General features: G+C 35.3%; 1 protein-coding gene across 1 annotated transcript in view; it reads right to left on the reverse strand.

Annotated features, from left to right (window-relative positions):
• The window catches only part of HTT (huntingtin), an 81561-nt gene that overhangs the window by 37320 nt on the left and 24921 nt on the right, over window positions 1–19320 (reverse strand). Inside the window, exons 19-38 of the mRNA XM_030450412.1 lie at window positions 17688–17827; window positions 16932–16995; window positions 16423–16523; window positions 14829–14975; window positions 14551–14671; window positions 14260–14336; window positions 12199–12350; window positions 11591–11793; window positions 10641–10767; window positions 9865–9992; window positions 9095–9205; window positions 8449–8526; window positions 7588–7811; window positions 6950–7028; window positions 6669–6830; window positions 5723–5778; window positions 4795–4943; window positions 4014–4150; window positions 1887–2003; window positions 5–127 (exon numbers count right to left, since the gene is read on the reverse strand). Coding sequence (XP_030306272.1) covers window positions 5–127; window positions 1887–2003; window positions 4014–4150; window positions 4795–4943; window positions 5723–5778; window positions 6669–6830; window positions 6950–7028; window positions 7588–7811; window positions 8449–8526; window positions 9095–9205; window positions 9865–9992; window positions 10641–10767; window positions 11591–11793; window positions 12199–12350; window positions 14260–14336; window positions 14551–14671; window positions 14829–14975; window positions 16423–16523; window positions 16932–16995; window positions 17688–17827 — 2496 coding nt within the window. The remainder of the gene's footprint in view (window positions 1–4; window positions 128–1886; window positions 2004–4013; window positions 4151–4794; window positions 4944–5722; window positions 5779–6668; window positions 6831–6949; window positions 7029–7587; window positions 7812–8448; window positions 8527–9094; window positions 9206–9864; window positions 9993–10640; window positions 10768–11590; window positions 11794–12198; window positions 12351–14259; window positions 14337–14550; window positions 14672–14828; window positions 14976–16422; window positions 16524–16931; window positions 16996–17687; window positions 17828–19320) is intronic.

The following is a 19320-nucleotide window of genomic DNA, read 5'->3' on the forward strand; positions in this document are numbered from 1 at the left end:
TTACCATTGTTTTAGGAGTAACAAACATACTCCTTAAAAGCATGTCCACAGGGCGAAGGGATGAAGGAGCCAAAATTTCAAACAAAGTGTTCAGTACTCCCAGAGCATCATGAGAGTCTATATGCATCTGTAAAAGTAACACAAAATTAACTTGCAACTATCCACTAAAGGCAATCACAATTACTGTTTCATGTTTCATGTTTCAAGGGTTGGACTCGATGATCTCTGAGGTCCCTTCCAATCCAGCCTATTCTATGATTCTATGATTCTATGTTTTACACATTCCTCTGACAACTTGTGTGTATTAAAACTGACTTTACAAAATGTAGAGCAGCCAAAATCTATGAAAATCTATAGGATTGCTTCTTATACAGAAGGTTTGAGAATATGGATAAAAATCTATCAGATGATAAACAACACACATACCACATATTTTATTAGGAAAAATATGCCCTATTTGGTGACCGAGACCAAAAGATTGACTTGTCATAAAATTTTAAAACTTTCCTCCTCCCTACACATCCTACCAGGCATATTTATAGAGAGCAATGCTGGTTGTGAATAAAATTAAGCAGATAACCAGGAGAAAAAAAACTGCTGGTATTAATACCAGTAGCAACAGAGAGAGGACACCGAACTTCATCAGTTTTGTAGGTAAAATATAAAACAATGCAACTATAAAGAACAAAAAAATAATCCAAATTTAATCTGGATGACTACCTTGCCTAAATAATTTTATAGCTGAGCACATGCACAGACTGACGCAAAACAAAGGCATGTGCCAGAATTTTAGCTTTGCTCAAAATCCTGTTGTCTAATCTGCAGTATTGCCCATACTCCTCAACCATGAGATGATGGAGTAGAGATCTGCCATCCTGGAGGTGAGAACACTAAGGGCACAATTTCACTTGGTTTACTTTTTACGGTTGAAATAAATGTTACTAATCCCAGGAAAGCTGTATTGAACACAGGATCTCTGTTGCTTAGGGAGCAGAACTGAAAATCCTTCTCCTAAAAGGTGTCTTCTTCCCAGATACAAAGGGCCTACTCTTTCCCAAACGTGCAGCTCAGTAAGAGACAGGCACACACCAGAGGGAGTCCAGCAGAAAACCACACAGATGGCTACAGGCATACAAAGGGCAGCGGTGGCTGTGTAGCCTGGAGAAGGCTCAGGTGAATATTTATCCATGTGTACAACTACCTGACCAGAGGAAGTGTGAGGAGGTGACAACACAAGTGCAGAAGAATGAGTCAGCATCTCCTGAGTGGTATCGAGTGCCAGGATGAAAGGCAATAGGCACAAGTTGTGATACTGGAAATTTCATTTAAGTGCAGTTTTTATTTATTTATTTATTTTTTATCTGAGCATCATCCCAGACAGAAAAGAGACACTAGAAGTGCCAGCCCAGAGAGGTTATGGAAGCTCTATCCTTGGAGGCTGTCAAAACTTGACTGGACATGGTCCTAAGCAACCTGCTCCAGCAGCCCCTGCTTTGAAGAGAAAATATTTCAAGGTCTGTTTCAACCACAGATGTTCCATGATGCTGTGATCTATTGATGCAGTTTCAGACCGTGTCTTTTCATTGCCCTTGCTAAGAAAAAACACAATGACATTCTGTAAACATGGGAGAAGCTTCCACTATTTAATAAGTGCTCTGATACAATTATGTTTCTAAGAGAAATAGAATGAGCTTCAGCTGGAAACAGCCTCAAAGGTACCACATATAATGTATGCATTTAAACATGACCTTCATCAGTTTTTTTCAGATATAGCAACCACACTTTCAAGAAAATCAGTCTTCATATTAAAAAAGAAATAACACCCAAAGCCATTGTTAATAAAAACAATTATTTTAGACATTTATAAATGAAAAAAATATAGTAACCTGTTGCTTTGCAAGCATTGGAAGAATAATGTCAGCTATTTGCCGTGACAATCTTTTCCATTTATCTTCGTTTTCTTTATGACACTGCTGCAATACTAAGATGAACATTTCTAGCACCTGAGGAAAAGAAAATAAATATTGGAAGTGAACACCCACAGTAATAGGAAACATTTAAGTAATACCACAGTGGGAAAAATGTTTACTGTTTCATCCATTGGACAAAAAGCTAAAGGCACAGAAAACCCACACAAGAATAACATTTTAAAAATCCAATTTTCATGTTAAAACCTTGTTCTTAGTTATAACTTCTTTAAGAATTTCATAGCTACTTATATAAACTAGAAAAAAAAAAGCTTTCTTAGTCCTTTATAAATGGCATTTGTTAAAAGAATACTCAAAAAATTAGAAAAAGGATGGAAATCTAAATGCTGCATCACAAACTCAACAAGCAAGAACGAGCAATTTCCTATGTGTATACTCTTTGTTTACTATAGCTCAAAGTCTAAATTTGCTCAAGGAAAACAAAAGAAATATCTTTATGGACCTCATTGACCTGAGATATGCCACTTTCATATAGCAGCTTATAGGAGAGCATGTAATGAAGCAGACTAACAGCAAGGATCACTTCTAGTTGCTGAATATGTTACTAGTTTGAGGATCCTAGAATCCACACTTTCAAGGATTCAGAGCCCAAAGACACAGCAAGTAGTAATGTTAAAATATGGACCGGAAAGCAGGACAAAAGAATCTGGTTCAGAAAACCAGTTAGACAGAGCACTTGCAGAAGAAATTCAAGTAGTTCAGATTCAGAAATGCAGAACAACAAAAGAAAACCAAATCACCAAGGGACTTTCTATAAAGCTCTCTCATGAGAAAAGAGTTAAGAGCAACTCAGGGCTGAAGGACTTGAACTCCTGAGGTCCATGGATGGAAGCTACAGCTGTAACAGAAAAAACTGAAAGGCTGAAGCTGTTGAAGCCTCCTGGATTACAGGGACAGCACTGCAAAACATCATAGCCAGGGAACACCAGAACTGCCCTGGAGTTTGTATGTACTGCACCAGCAGAAGTGGACCAAGTAAGAAGTACAAATGGGATGGAGTATGGGAAGAGCAGCACATGGGTGGCCTTTAACAGGTTAAGTGTGACAGAAGGAAATCTGCCAGGAACTGCAGTACCTTATGTAACACAGCTATTCACTATTTCTCATCATGTGTCTACAGAGTGTCATTTCACATAGTAATTATTAGTCATTTAATGATTACAAAACTACAAATTCAAAGGAAAATGTGGACACACAAAATTACCCCAATCTGAACATGCAGTTCTGAAATTATTTAGACGAGATGTACTTTTTTTCCACTGTTCTCAGAAAATACATTGCATACACTACAATTACATTTTCACATTATAAAAGGAAAAGCACACTAAGCTTGAATAAGCACCTGAATAAGCAATAAGATTCCATGTTAATTATGTCACTTCTCTTAAAATTACTTTTATCTTTTTCTTTTAAACAAAGTATATGAAGGAAAGGAATTCTTATACTCCTACAAAGCAGAAACATGTTTTCCAGAACCCATGAGGTCTGGAGCAAAGCACTGCATGCAAATAACTGTCTACCAGTTTCATCACCCCATTCAAATAATCAATATTTTAAAATGTTATTTAGTATATTGCTTTTGTACACTAATACCTAAATCAACTGTATGCAGCATATTTCCTACTTTTAATCCTGTTCTCTCTTCCCCTTCTGCCCCCATTTTTTAAGGTTTCTAGAATCCTAATTTACTCATTTACTAGCCTTCTGTTTATTTGATCTGTAACACAATTGCAATTGTGATCCTAACTGGAGCTTTTCAGTGCTTTGTTACCTAGACTTGACTAAAAAAAATCCCAGACATATTTTTTTATTTCAAAAACCAATTTGTAGCATAGAACCTTTCCTCTACCCCCCAAAATCTTTTCATACTCTTTATAAGGAAAGATCAGACAATCCAGCTATTCCAGTTCTGTATAGAAAATCATTAATATTAATCGTTAATGCTGCCCAAAGCATTCTTAGTGATTAAAGCAGTGTTACCCTTCTACACACTGTAAAAAGGGATATTTTGTCTTCCTCTCTTACCTGATGGTATTGAATCAGTCTCAGCAGCATTGACACTACCACCTCCTTTTGTGTTTCCAACTCCTTTCCAGCATCAGCTTTATTTGTTCCTCTTAACACAAAGAGATCATGAACAATGGGTTGCAGAGCTGGTATTGCTGAAATGAGATGTTTCTTTGTTTTAGCATGAGACAAGTCACTCTTGAACAGTATTTTCCTGTTCTAACAGTTCAGCTACTAAAAGTAAAATGTACTTTAGTTCATTAAAGGTATTATTACTCATCCTTAAAAAAAAACCAACAACCCATAATACAGGTTGTTGACTTTCTCATGCATAATGATGTCTTTCTTTTAAATTCTAGTATTATGGATAGATTTGACTGTTCTCACATAACTAAAACCGACATTTTTTGAAAGCTTTTCTCAACAGAATCACTGGGAAGTATGAGAGTGATGCTTCTACTTAAAGGCTGAAAATGGAAGGAAAGGGAATGAAACTAAAAATTAAAATCAAACCCTTTAAAGAACAGCTATTATGAACCTACTACCTAATAAAGTTTGTGGGTTTTTAAAAAAAATATTATGTGCAATATAAAATATGAGGTAGAAGTGTTACTAGGGTACAACAGACTTCCTGATGAAATTAAGTGAGAATTATTTAATGTATTAAAAATTCAAGAGTCTTTTGAAACAATCAGTAGGATTACATTTCTGTCACTTATTATTCAATACTGGGTTTACTGCTGAATTATTTTAATATTAGTGTTGACACCTCTCATCCGCCCTTTATTTTTTTAGTTACCATGTGTAACAGCTTTTCTCCCACTGGCCATGATACCATCACATAGCTGAATGATCTTAGGAATTCCAATTATCTGCTTGGAATGATAACGTTCATAAGACAGCAAGACCAGGAAGAAAAAGATATTAGGAATAATTGCTTCAGACTCTCTGAAAAAAAAAATTAGAAATGTAAAGTTTAATTGCACAACTGTACAGTAAAAATGTTTTTACAGTATGTTTTGGGTTTTGTAAAGAATGTATTCTGCTTTCATACAGTATTTCTAAAATTTGTGTCCTAATTTTCATTATTACTTTTTTCCCAAGTGATTTCTTTCAAATTTTGACCATTACACAGTTACTAATATAACAACATAGTTTTGAAAGCAAATGAAACACATTGGAGTGTTTCTGCAGCAGACCCACAGAGTTAAAAAGCCCACTGATCTCTCTTCATACAAACTCAAGTGCAAGAAAAACCCAGGAACAGCTGACAACAAAAATTCCACTGTATTACTTGTGATGTATTAAGTACTATATAAAGGTACCAAATTATTAAATACAAATAGATTCATGTTGAGTCCATGATAGGGAGAAACAGTTCTCTCTTCAGCAACTGAATCCTAGCAATCAAATGCTGATTCCTAAAAGTATAGCTTTGGAGGCAGGGGGTCCAACAGTTTTAAAAAACCAATTGAGAAATGGCACAACAAAGCTGAACTCTTTTCGGTTTTTTTTTCCATGCTGCTTTCCGAGTTCTTCAGCCACATGGAACCTACATCATCTGAAAGGGCTATCACTGGAGCCAAACAAGAAACAAGCACACCACCCAGGTTGTAACTCTCCCTTTCTCATGAGGCAGAAATAACCAGAAAAACTAATCACTAAATGCTTCAGAATAAGACAATTGTAAACACATAGTTTTCAAAGGATCTTTGCTATTTTCATACCTGAACTGTCCTACTTCAATGTATTCGAACTGCTTTAACACAAATCCAATAAACACCTAAGGAGAGAATAAAGTGTACAAGAGACATTAATTCCCATTTGAAATAATATTGACAGTAATAAAAGTGGGTATTTTGGAAGGGAAGGAAAAGAAAGACAGGCACTGAAAATTATTTATACTTGCACAGTTCATTCTAATATGTTATGAAGTGTATGCTCTCCAGTTTCAAGAGATCTTGAGGTGATGTTAGAGCTTAAGGTTTTCATGAACTTAAGCCACATTTTACCTCCAATCTATGTATTTTCAAGTGTAACTTTGACTTATTTAACACATGCTATTTGATGTATTACAATCAAGAAGTTCAGAATCAAGCAGAAATCTAGCTATAAAACAAGACAGAATCCAAAGTATTCAAATATTCAAAAGATTTAACTGTATATGAACTTATAGAAAACTTGTGTATTGCTTCTCACACTAGTTTATAAACCTGACCACACTGCAGTAAATAAAACACTTGACAAACATATTTCTGTATTTGCCACTGGCTTCCCTTGCTGCTAAATCAAATAATGGTTGCCAACCATGATGCTCCCCACTGTCAGCCACGCAGAAGCCCATACTCTCAATATCAAAAGAAGGTACATGTAAATTAAATTTAACAACACTGATTGTACTGTCCACATCATGTTATTCCTTAAGTCAATCTGATGAACAATTCTTAAATAGTTGTTGCAGAGAAAGTAATTTATATGCAACAGAAAACCCGAAATCTGAAACTCCCTATTTTTGAGGGTGCAGGAGAGGGGAATTGAGCCTCACATTCCTTTAGGTCTTTCTTTTCACCTAAAGTACAATGAGTGGATAGTGGCAAGTATTTTTATTGGAAATACCAGGCTTGCTCATGAGATCCCCATACTACAAATTTGCAAAACTGGTGAGGTACCAACCTGATCTGAATCCAGAAGACAGTAGTTAACTCGAAGCTGAACCAGTTGAGCAAGCAAGTCCAGAACTTGTCTCTGCAACTGTACTGATGTTGTTGTTGTATACTGTTTCAATGCTTTTATGACAAGGGGTTCAAATAAACGAATGTGATTGTGAATAGCATTCTGTAATAGAGAGATTTTAAAGTAATCTAATATCTGAATAAACCTCTGATTCAAAATGAAATCATGTTACAAAAGAAGAAACATTTTTTGAATCTAAGCTACAGTTCTTTCATGGGTACCTTATCAGCACGATGTTTTGCTGCACTGGTAATGCTGGTTTTTAGCTGCGTGGAAACTTTCTGCAGCACATCAAACCATCTGATGTAGAAAAAACAAAAAAACATACACATTAAAAAAAATGGAAGTACAAAACCACGCCCGTTAGGTGCACAGTGAAAACTTTTCATTATCTACTAGACTGCTTTAATTATAGTTAAACAAAAGAGCAACAGTGAAAGCCTACAGTTGATTTTGATCAGATCACATATTTGTGGACAAGCATCCAGCAAAATTTCTGGTCTTTGCTTAGTCATCCTGCCTTTCCTTTAAGACTGCTGACTACCTGCTATAACCAGCAAATTAATGAAATAATTTTGAATACCAACATTTAGTACTAATATGCTTTAAAAAAAGCTTTAAGCGATATTAATTTTAATGATTTAGCTTAATTTGGAAAACACATTAGTGATAATCAATACAATGCTGCATTCAGGATTTTACTACCAAGACTAACAACTCTGCTTAAATATACAAGAAATAAATAATACACAATATTGTATTTTCAAGTTACTTAGCTCCCCTATGATATTTGCGTTTAAGAAAAACAAAAACAGATTCTAGTTCAAGTTACAATTATTTCATAAGAGAAGAAAGTTACCCTGAAGCATCGTGTTCCTGCTCAGCCTGAACCATGTTCCTTAGACTAGCATCAGCAAGGGCCTGTGTAAAATGTGTGTATGGTGCCATGAAGCAATAATGATAGAGACCAGGTCTCAAACTGGAAGAACCTAAGCGTTGAGCTTTGCCTTGAGCTTTGTTGGGGTTTGAAGATAAGCCATCGTACTGAGAAGCTAGATTTGTCCCAAATAATGTTTTCAATAACTAGGGAAGAAAATTGGAAGGAAAAATAGTTAACATTTCAGGAAAAGAAAACTTGACTCCTCAGCCTCCCAAAGGACTTAAGATGAAATGTCAAAGTGCAAACTGTGGATCATGTAGTTAAATACAACACAAAAAAACATTGGGAAAGAGAAACAACCCACACATCACCTAAAAAAGATATGATTGTTTTGGCAACTGAAGCTATTTCCACATGACAACTCAAAATATTCTACTAAAGCTTGCCTCTCACTAAAATTAAGCTTTGATGACTTGAATGCAATGGTAGCCTGCAAGAAACCAATTAATAAGGTAGTTGTTTGCTTTCCAAGTTTTTGATATAGTGAGCTGGCTATGTAACACATTTGGGAAAGTAGGAAACAAATGTTTTCTGAGTATTAGCTAAAATAGTTTTTTGACTTGGAAGCAGGTCAAGAAGAAACTATATTATCTAGATGGTATCATGTTCCATAACAAGTCATGAAAATTGAAGAAAGCATGCTGTCTGCTCCACCTGGGCTACAGTTCTCTCACATTGCCCCCCTTCAAAGAATGGCCAAATGGCCAGTTTAAGTATCCAATTCATAACCACAGATTGTCAGGATTAAGCTTCCAGTAATACAGAAAATCACCTCCTTACCTGCTGTACACAAACTGTTGCCATTGTTGGTTCTCTGTTGAAACATGATTTTAAGTATCCCAAAATTTCTTCTACACACTAGAAATGCAAAAAAGAACACCTCATTGTATTTCTCCTCATTATATAAAGCATTATTATTAAAAATTGGACAACAGCACAGTTGGTTTTTACCAAGTAAAACTACACTAATTTAAGTGAAATAGGGAAATTACGTGAAGAAATAAAAATGCAAGATCTGCCTCCTTGTCTTAAAATATCGCAATGTCTAACACCAGAGTTAAGAATAAAAAATATTAAGAACATAGAGGAAGGAGAGCAGCATGCCTTCTGACACTTTGTGTACTTAACATAAGTATATTTAAACATATCAATATAGTAACAATGACTGAAGACAAACCATGTTGCTGCAAATAAAAATTTCCATAAGAAATTTAAGCAGTAGATAAATTACTTCAATTTTCAACAGCAGCATTTTAACATGGAAAATGTGCTTTAGCACTTTATCCAATGTTGTGGCAGCACAATGCTTTTAAGACTATGGTCTCTCAACAGTACCAATTTTAAAATCAATGATGAGCTTTTTCCCACTAAGAACCACAGATACCAGACAACTTGGGTACAAAAGACAAAACACCCATTTTTCTACCTTTCCAATGTCTTGAAGAGTAGCAAGTTCCAAAATTTGAGACAGAACATCTAAGGCAGATCGTAAGAAGCATCCAAACTTTTCATTACTGTTCTGAAGATCCAAAGTAACCTGGTCCCAAAAAGTAAAAAAAAAATTATTTCTTAACAATTACTTGTCAAGAAAATAAATATTACTGAAAGATGTGGGTACTGACAGAAAATTATCTTCTGCCTAAAATTTTAGCATAGTTCAATCAACAACACTGACAGCTTAGACTCCCTTACAAATTGCCAGAAGGGTAGGATTTAATTTTGACCAGGGGAACTTCTAGCTTCAGGAAGTAACAGCATCCAGGAAGGCCCAGGATCTTGACAAGTAAAGAAGAGATAATGTATTTCTCAGAAATACAGCAGGTGTAATAATACACCCACTGAAGTGTAAAAATGAGATCACGAAGCCCCTAGGGAATGCATCTTTTACTACCTGAAATAATCAGGAAAAAGCTTACTCAATCTGGAATAAAATGAGGAGACAATAGACATGAGGATCCATTCAGTATGCCAGCATGCTAACACATGAAAAAAAGCAACAGGGTGACAATGCCTGTGTTGTTTTGGTTTTTTTTTTTATTAAGTGATGGTTGTAAATAAAATCACTTTTATTGTAGATAAACTGCTTACACAGGTAAACACATGAGTTTCGATACAAAGAGAGTCACTTTTAGAGGGGGGAAAAAAAATTTATTGCCCAACCACATCCTAGGTCAATCAAACAGCATCATGCAGTACCTTGTAATTAGCATGGGTTGCTTTTAAGACATCATGTAACTTCAGATATGATGGAAGATGATAAAAGCTTCCCACTGAAGATGATTTACTTGTTGGAACAGGCCCAGTAGCATCAGTTTGCCTAGTAGCTTAAAAATATATCACAGATTAGAACAACATACTTTTCCTAGGGTTCTCTTACCATGTGCACTCAACATAACTTACAATATCTGAATGATAAAACAGCATGAATTTTTCCATCTGCATGCATATCTTCTACTGCAAAAACACATACTGTACAACTAGGAAATGAACCAGCAATCCAAGAAATTAGTTCTCCAAGATAAGACTGCAAGTATAATTTACAAAAATACAACTAGCAACCCATTTCCTTCATTCATTACTAAAAACCCGAAGTTTTAATGATTCAAAATCTTGTAATATAATGGAAGCAACTTTAAAAAACATCTTTTAAGTAAAACATATGTAAAAATTACATCTTAATTTTAGTCAAGAGCTGAGAATATTCAGTGAGGAAAAGGATTCAGAAGTACCTTGCTTCTGGAAAGTAGAGTCAATTTTCTTAAGAAACAAAACAGAAAATAAGGTCCCACCTACAGCTGCCTTTACTGCAATGCTGTGCTGAAGAGCTCAGAAGTTCTGACAGTAGGTCTGCCAGCCTTTTGAACTAAAGCTTCTGAAAATAATTTACATATTTTTATTTCTTGTCTCTATACCATAACCAGACTTAGGTGGGGAAGACAGATGACAGGTTGATAGGAATAGAGTGTTCCTACCTGGACTTGTTTCACCACCCTTTTTAGGGCTCATTGGCACAGATGCCTGTTCAACAGACTCCCTCTCTTTGCCCTTTCTCCGAATTGGACTAAGAGAAGGTGGGTTTGTGAGAGAAGGTAACGCTGCCTAGAATTAAAAGAAGCTTTATTAATTTTTTATGTATAAGTAGCTTTTCTTGTTCTACACAAATACAGGTGTATTCATCTTTTGTTTAAACTTCCCTTTATTTGACTGTCTGTTAAATTAAAATATTTCAGCTCTCAGGTTAAGGACATGAATTTCCAGAGCAAAAACAGTTAAATAAAATCCCTACTTTCCTCTCAACTTCAGCATAAGCCAATGGAATGGATTAGGAGCTCAATGACCAAAGTGTCTTTTGATTCCACACAAAGAAGTGTCAAAATCACATTTTTAAAATAGGAAGAAATCACTAACCCCAGTCCCATTGCATTACAATCAGTACACCGGTCTCAAAATGTAGATGCCTCAAAATAAAACCCTGAACTCAGCAGCACCTCATATGAGCTGTTTCAGAAGTCAAAGTAATTTACAGGATATTGAGAAGATAGAAGAACTTTGGTGGGTTTTTTTATGTCCAAAAGGAGCTCAGTGCAGTACAGTCAGCCATCTAACCCAGAAGTCAACAGGTATCAGCTAGAGTATGAAATCCAGTACTCCATTTACTATATACATTCCTTCCTGAATTAATGTTGCCAGTGCAGTGACCAGGAATAAAAGGTTCAAAATTTAAGGTAATGTTACAAACACTAAAGAACTAAACAAAAATCTGTTACGTGGAAGAACAATATGCATGTTTGTATGACATTAGTTGCTTTCCTACACATAATTGAGTCCTATTACCAAGGTATTAGTAAAATGCAGAATCTTGAAGAGGTCTGTATCACAACAGTGTTTAAGTTGCACAATTTTGTTTATTTTTAATACACACCTTTACAGATGGGCCAGGAGCAACATCATCCATTACATGTGCACAAATATTAATGACCTTCAGCAGATGAGAAAAGAGCTGTTCTACTAAAGAAACAAGAACTCGATCTGCCAGAACTGGCCATGGTTCCTCCTGCTTTGCAGCACCTTGGTTTGAATCTTCTTCACCACTCCAGGGATTCTTTAAGCATTTAGGAGCACATGCTGCAACAGGAATCACATAATTTAAAGATAAACACAAAAACCTGAAATTAAATATCAGAAAATTTGAGAGGTATACAATCTCTGTACAAACAAATCCAAACAGTGAAAAGTGAACCTGTATATTCAACACCAGCAGTAGGTGAATAGTTTTAAACAATTACAAGAAAAATGTCAACTCTTTGCACCCAGCCTGTACTAAGCAAACTGCACATTCCCTTTGGCAAGTAAAGGAAAACTATGGACTTGGAGACAGCATCTTTTCAAACCTTCTGGGTGCATTAAATTCCTTCATTTCTTCTGCTCAATCAGGCACACTTTGTTGTGTGCAATCAGAACAAGGTGAGAGACAGGCCTTCTGAGGCTAATGGTAAAAAAACCAGGACCATCCTACTTGCTCAAGCCTACCTGCAAGCAAATTTCCAGTCAAAATCAAAGCATCCTGATGTGCAGAGAGGTCCAGTGGGAACCATGCTGATGAAAGGAGGGACAGGACCATGCCGGCCATTCCAATAGTGCAGCCCTTCTGAGCTTCATCTGAGGGACTTGTCTGGGAAACACTGGAAGTTCAATTTTGGAATATGACTTTTTTTTTCCCCTTCTGCTAAGTTTGAAGTCTTAAGAAAACTAGCAGTTAAGCAGATAGCTAATCTTTAAAAACAAACAAACAAACAAAAAACCCAGTACTAAAAAAATACATATTTAACACTCAAGTAGGACTTCAGACATTTGCAGCAGAAACCTGACAATACTTTGTATTCCTAAAGAGCCATTACTTTACTTTTTTTTTTTTAATAACAAACATCAAAGCTCCTAGTGACATCTACTGATAACCTGAAGAATTCTGTATTTAATTGCTAACCAGTGTGATCCTGAATTATCTCTAGTTAAAAGTCTTGTAATATGTACAAGTGTATGGGAGACATAAGTTGTAGTGTTGCAATGTAACCAGGTACTGTTTTGAAGTGAGAAGAATTTAATTAAACAATTGTAATCTACCACATCTTCTAGAACTATGGCTAGGGTCTGAGAATTTAATTTGCTGCATTCCAATACAACTACAGTAATTTCAAACAATAAAACTTACACAAAATAGCTACTACTTTGACAATTAGCATCTTGTTTTTATAAAAAAGTATTTTCATATGCAAGTGTTTTTTACTTTACACACAGTTGGAAACCCAAGAATTAATCCACGTTGAGTTGTACAGAGTCCTATGGCTTTCATAAGAACAATGATCCTTAAGACAAAAAAGAATTTGTAAAATTCTCATGTTCTATTGATATCGCATCCTATATCAGAATGATAAATGTTCATATCAGTTCCAGAAAAATAAAGTTACAATCCAAATTATTAGGAAGGTGGGCCAAAAATCTGTAAAGAATAAATTAGAAGAAAGGGCAAAGGCAATGTCATTGCATCACTGATTTAAGATGAAAAATGTCTTTTTTTAATATGCAGTCTGGGTATAATAGAAGACACAGAAGACTTTATGTTCCAGCTAAGTACTGCTTACTGCTCACATCTTAAGTGACATCATTTGTTAAAACTGGATATGTAAAGATATCTAAAGATATCTTTTAGAATGTACATGCACACCACACTTATGGCCAGCAAGGGAAGGAAGGGAATGTTGGTAAAAAGAAGCAGCTGGTTTATTGTTGTTCTTGGGTTTCTGGTTTTTGTTTTTTAAAATAATATTTTGCAACAGTTTCAGGATAACAGAAGAGTAAAGTAAGAGTACAGTCAAAGCAACAGCAATGAAGAAAATCAAGACAAATTATATTAATTCTACTTAAAAGCCAATCTGCACCCGTGCACATTTCCATTAGCTTGTTTTATACCTCATATATCAATATGGCACAGCATATTGATAATCAAGACACAAGATTCAGAGTTGCAAACTGTGCAGTTACATTCTGAAGAAACTCTTCAAAATATAAGTACTTTGGGGTTAACACATATTACCTATGTAACACATCAGTATTGCAGAGATCTCATTTGCTGTTTCCATTTGGAAATTGTTCCACGAGAACAATTTAAATGCATCTGACAAAAGCAATTAAGAACCAGCTTCCTTTATATACTGTTTTACAACTTAAATGCTAGACCAGAAAGCAAATTATGATGTTCTGACTTTAAAGAGATACTACAAGACAATATCCTGAAGATAAACATTCTTTCCAAAGTATGGAAAGTTTTCTTCTGTTACTTTGATAGACCCTGACCCCAGATATCTTTCTGTTACAGCAGTTGGAGCCAGTCCCTGTGATACATGCTGTGGTTTCAGAGCCCATAAAGTGCTGACACATAGTATCATGACAACCTTATGTTGTCCTCTTCTTCTCTCACCTGCCAAGGTAAGGTTAACAGTACACAGAAACCAGTACTCCTGATAGCTAAATAAGTGCACTTCCATTTTACAAACATCACTTTCAGAAGCTTGAGTAACAGATGAGGGAACATACCCACAGTGCCATCCCACAGTCCAGGTGCACACTGGAAATGTTGTGGAGAGAAGACACAAAGCTTCACAGCAGCCAAACTGAAAAAGTTAACAAGAACTGAATTGGTTTAATCACTGGGAGAGCTAGCAACAAAAATAAAGCATTATAAAAGAGAGAATTGAACATATTATTATTACCGTTGTCACAAACCCAAAGCTGCAGATACCACTATAGCCAGGAAATATTTAAAGAAAAAAGCAAGCTAATAGAGAAATATAAAAGCCAGCCCCTATAGCAACTGAGAAAACTCACTGTAAGTGCTCTTGTAGTGGATATTGTCAACGCATGGGAAATTGCTGCAATAACCCTTGAGAGATTGTTTTCTATAGTGACATCTGTTGGAATTTGCAGCATATTGTAACCTCTGTATGTTCTGAAAAAGAAAAAAATTATTACCACTAAAACATGTACTTAAGAAAAGAAACATTTCAGTCAAAAACAATTATTACTTAAATTATTGTTACATATTTTATAGACAAGACATTACAAATTGAAGTTAGGGTCTAGGATCCTTTTAAAGCAAGACTTACCTGGTGATAGTGCTCACAGCAAAGTGAGATGGAGGCTGTGTTTCATGCATTAGTAGTTTCAGGTAGACACTGCTTTGGTCTCTTGCTACTGCCACAACTGGATCAGCCTGTCCTTGATCACAGTTATAAAATAGCTTTGGAACAAGCCTTAACAATAAAAGGAAAAGTTAGTATTCAGATCTTATTTTTTAGACAATTTAAAGTACATTAAAAAATTAATATACCATTCAGAAACGTGCATACACTAATTAAACATACCAAGTTATAAATGTAACCTGCTATTAAACCTCATAATGTTAAGCTGAATTCATCTTTATACAACTGCTCTTCCTAATAATCAAGGACCTTGAATAAGGACAAAGGAGCAACTCTAGACATATGGTAGTAAAGAAAAATCTTTTATAGAGATACCAACCTATATACACTAGAAAACCAATTCACTACAGTATTTCTCTCCTGGTGTTCTGCTATCTCCCCAGATATTTTGCCCATGGGTAACTGAGAACTGAGAACTACTTTCTACCCAAAAAGGACAATTTTTCACTATCTGATTTCCATGCAGCAGAATTTAAAACATACAGTAAAACCCAGTCTTATTGAATATTTTCAACTTAGCAGTGAAAAACTACAGTACACATCTTTTATTAAGATCATTGACAGTGCTTCCAATGAATGCCCATACAGGATGTTCCAAAGGGTTTCTGAATTCTTGTAGCAGCTTGTTGGGCAGTTAAGTCTTTTCCAACCTTAACACTAGGTCAACATGAAGATACATAAACTTGTTACCCCTCAGTTACCAAAATAATTGTTTCAAAAATCAAGTCCCTGAATAAAAGCAACAAATGCTAACTGTGACACAATAGTTAAGGATTTCTCTGCTGAGCTGTTTTGCAATACAAATGATTATAAGTGACAGAATTAGGGTTTAATCTTCCTTTATTTGTTATTGGGAATGGAGAGTAACTTGTAGTCTGAAAAACTAGCAAACAGACTCATTTTACAATAAAATATTCCAGGAATTCAGTATTAGATGCTCACAACTCCTTTACACATAATCCTTAGGTCCTTGAATTCTAATGAAGTACCAACTAACCCTTACTGTTTGCTGTACTTCTCTGGACAGCCATTGGTGCAAAGAGCGGCTTTTAAGCAAGATCAGCTACTTTACTATAAACAGCAAGCATGAAAGTTATAACAGACTACTTATGGCCATCTGGAAACTACAGTGGTTGAGAGCTAGAACAAACTGGTAGAACTGCTAAGGTTTAAGTTAATCAGCTACTGTAAGGATACTGAACAAAGTACTTCAAGCAGAAAACTAACTTGAGTAAGTTGAAACTGAAAGTGATCCTCAAGATGTAATAAAGTTAAATGTAACTGTAATAATAACAAAAAGCAAAGCACAATTGCCTAGTGATTCAGAATGATGAATGTTTCAGGTACCAAAATGGTGTATTTGTCTCTCATCTTTGACTTGAACAAATACATGAAAAACCCACTAAGGGATTCTTTTAGTCACAGGTACACAGTAACACATGAATACCTTCCTAAACTCCTTTTTAAGAAAAAAAAACAAACCCAAAACCATATATACCTCATTAATGAAGCTGCAGCTACATGTCTCACTCTTGGATCTTCATCTCCAAGTAGATATATTACAACATCATTAAGCACTCTCTCCTGAAGTTTTAGTAGCTAGAAAATAAGTTAGCACAGTAGAGTTAATTAATATCTTCATTATTTGACCAGACTGCTAAAAGACAACAACTGAGACTTCAACTGTTACAGATGTCTTTAAGACAATCTTTGCCTTAACATTGCCAAATGCATCATTTAAATACATGAATTTAAATACATTTTTTTGAAGTTTAAAAAAAGAAACTCACAACAAAACACACACACGCAACACCATGATATTTGAAACTCAGTAGTAAATATCTATCTAGTAACAAGTCTCAGAACATGAGGCTACTTAGACAAAACATGCTTACAACAAATAGCAGTTGTATGCTATTCAGCTGAGAGAATTTAAACACCAAGTGCTGAAAATGCAGTTATACTTTAATTCAGAAAAAGAACTTCCTGAATGTATAATTTACTTACACCAGTATAGTGATGAATACCTCTGTGCAAGCTGTCAGTTTTTCCCTCCAAGAAGCTGACTAGCCTATGGTAAAATAGGATTTAGAGTACATTAGTTAACATTAACTGCTCTGAGGATTCTTTGTATCTTTTGTAATATATGAAGTAAAACCACTTTTTAGTGCCTTTAGGAAAAGTAAGCTAGTGCAAAAAAATGAAACTGCTCTAAAAAGATGGTAATATATTCCAAATATCACTACCCAGAAAGAGTCTGGCTTTATATGCACTTGAAGGAAAACTTGAAGAAATTTCATATAAACTTCTATCTTTTGGCTTTGAAGAACTAGTAGAGAATGAGGAAATGCAAGAAAAGGAAATGAAGTTGCATTCATTTCCATATAATAAACTGAGCAACAAAAGAGCTGACAATAATGGAGAAAAACCAGGGACTTTTTCCTTAAAAATACACACTACTTGGACCTGAAATCCAAGTTAGTTTCCAGACTATATGGTCTCTCTCTGATTACAGCTTTTTACAGCAGACATGATAAAACAGATGGCTGAACTAGAAACTCCCACTCACTGTTATTAGGATCAGGCTTGCTAGTGGTAACTTGGCAAAGGGATTCATATATTTCCTCACAAGAATGATTGGTCTCAAGTCTTATGGAACTTGTTAATGTTTCAGAAGAAACTGCTCCACTGTGGTTCCAGTTTTCTAAACACGGCATCTCTGTACTGCAGCTACAACACCTGTGGAATAATATAAACACTTACCGAAAATCTACCTCTGCAAGGGTTTCCAGAAGTTCTGTCCTTACCAGCCAATATGAGCTGTTCTTCAGTGTGAGGAGGTCAACAATTAATTGTAAACCTAGTTCACTGTAACTGCTACTACACAAGCTCATGATGCAATGCTGAGGAGAAAAAAAAATCATTTATATTATAGAAAAGAGGTTCTCTGAATCAAAGTATGAAAGTGTTAATAAAAGTCTGTTTTATTTAGAATAAAAAAAAAGTTAGTGCTTAAGAGCTATTAGACAGTATCAGAGCTAAGCACTTTACATGAAGATAGTGCCTTAGCCTTGCAAACTGGTAGAATCTGCTGGTGAATATAAACTCCAGAGAACAGAGGACAATCCTCCAAAGAGTAAGGTCTCAGGACTTAAATATCACAAGCATTTTTTCTTTGCTGTTCAAAAGCAGTCTCTCCTAATTTCCACGGGGTATTTTTAAGACATTTGGTTCTGATTCCCAAAGTTTTTCAGTAAGCCATACCATTTTAATAACTATTCAACAATATGCACAATATGTGATCTGTGGAAAAAGTAAAAACTCCACAGTACATGAAAATGTACTTTCTTTTTCAGGAATTAACAATGGAAAATGCTTCAGAACATTACTGCCAAAAGGTCTGAAGTCAGGCTACATTACATACTGAGAGAAAGAAAAAGTCAAAATTAACTAGCATAAGCTGCCTGAACTGAACAATTCTAGTTAAGTCTTCTAAAAAGCCAAAATTGAGAAGCATTATCATACATGAAACAAATATATTCAAACAATAAGTTTGTGGACCAGGTGGTTAAAGAGAAAGCATTGTTTAACTGAATTTCCTTCCCTCAGCTGGATCACAGATCCCTCCCCCTCTAATGTACAGAAGGGATGAATTCATGTGTTATCTGCAGTTTACTTAAGGCTCTGTTTTGCCTTACTGTTCCATAAGCTGCAATACAGTCAACTACCTTGTGCCTCTCCCAGATTAATTAGTTTCCCTTGTCCTCCAATTTGTCTTTATTGTTGTTCTTTTGAAAATGTCTCAAGGAAAAGTTCATACCTTATGCCTCTTTTTCACAGAATGCCTTTTCAGAGATTTTATTACAGAAATAAAATTCACATGCTGTGAGTTCCATGCAGAAATTGAGCTGTCATCTCTATTTTAACACTTGTCTGGTGGACCTTTCACTCAAGTTTAAACATTTACTTTCCTGAAACTTTCCTCACTTTAAAAAAGTTATTTCAGAAAATAATCACTATTTTAACTTGCCATTTCTCACATTTAATTTTTGCTCTTCAAATACAGGATACAACCAAGTGTTAATGTTCACACTTCCCTGTTTAGACTTTATATTCTTTCTATCTAATGCACTCATCCTATTGTTGGTTAATGTAACATTAAAGAGCTCATACCAATACCTTTATGACTAGATGACTAGATTATAATGCTACATAATCTAACTAGCATAGTTATTTTCCATCTGTTTGTTCCTACATTTCTGTGCCTTTCTACACTTGAAGTGTGACACTTCAACAATGAAGTTACAATGAAGTTACTTCACACTTTCTACAATGAAGTTACCAAGGAAGAAGTAATTTTCTGCTCCATGCTTATACACCTGAGCCAGGATCCCAG

Source organism: Calypte anna, chromosome 4B (genome assembly GCF_003957555.1).
Source record: "Calypte anna isolate BGI_N300 chromosome 4B, bCalAnn1_v1.p, whole genome shotgun sequence".
Classification (NCBI taxonomy): Eukaryota; Metazoa; Chordata; class Aves; order Apodiformes; family Trochilidae; genus Calypte; species Calypte anna.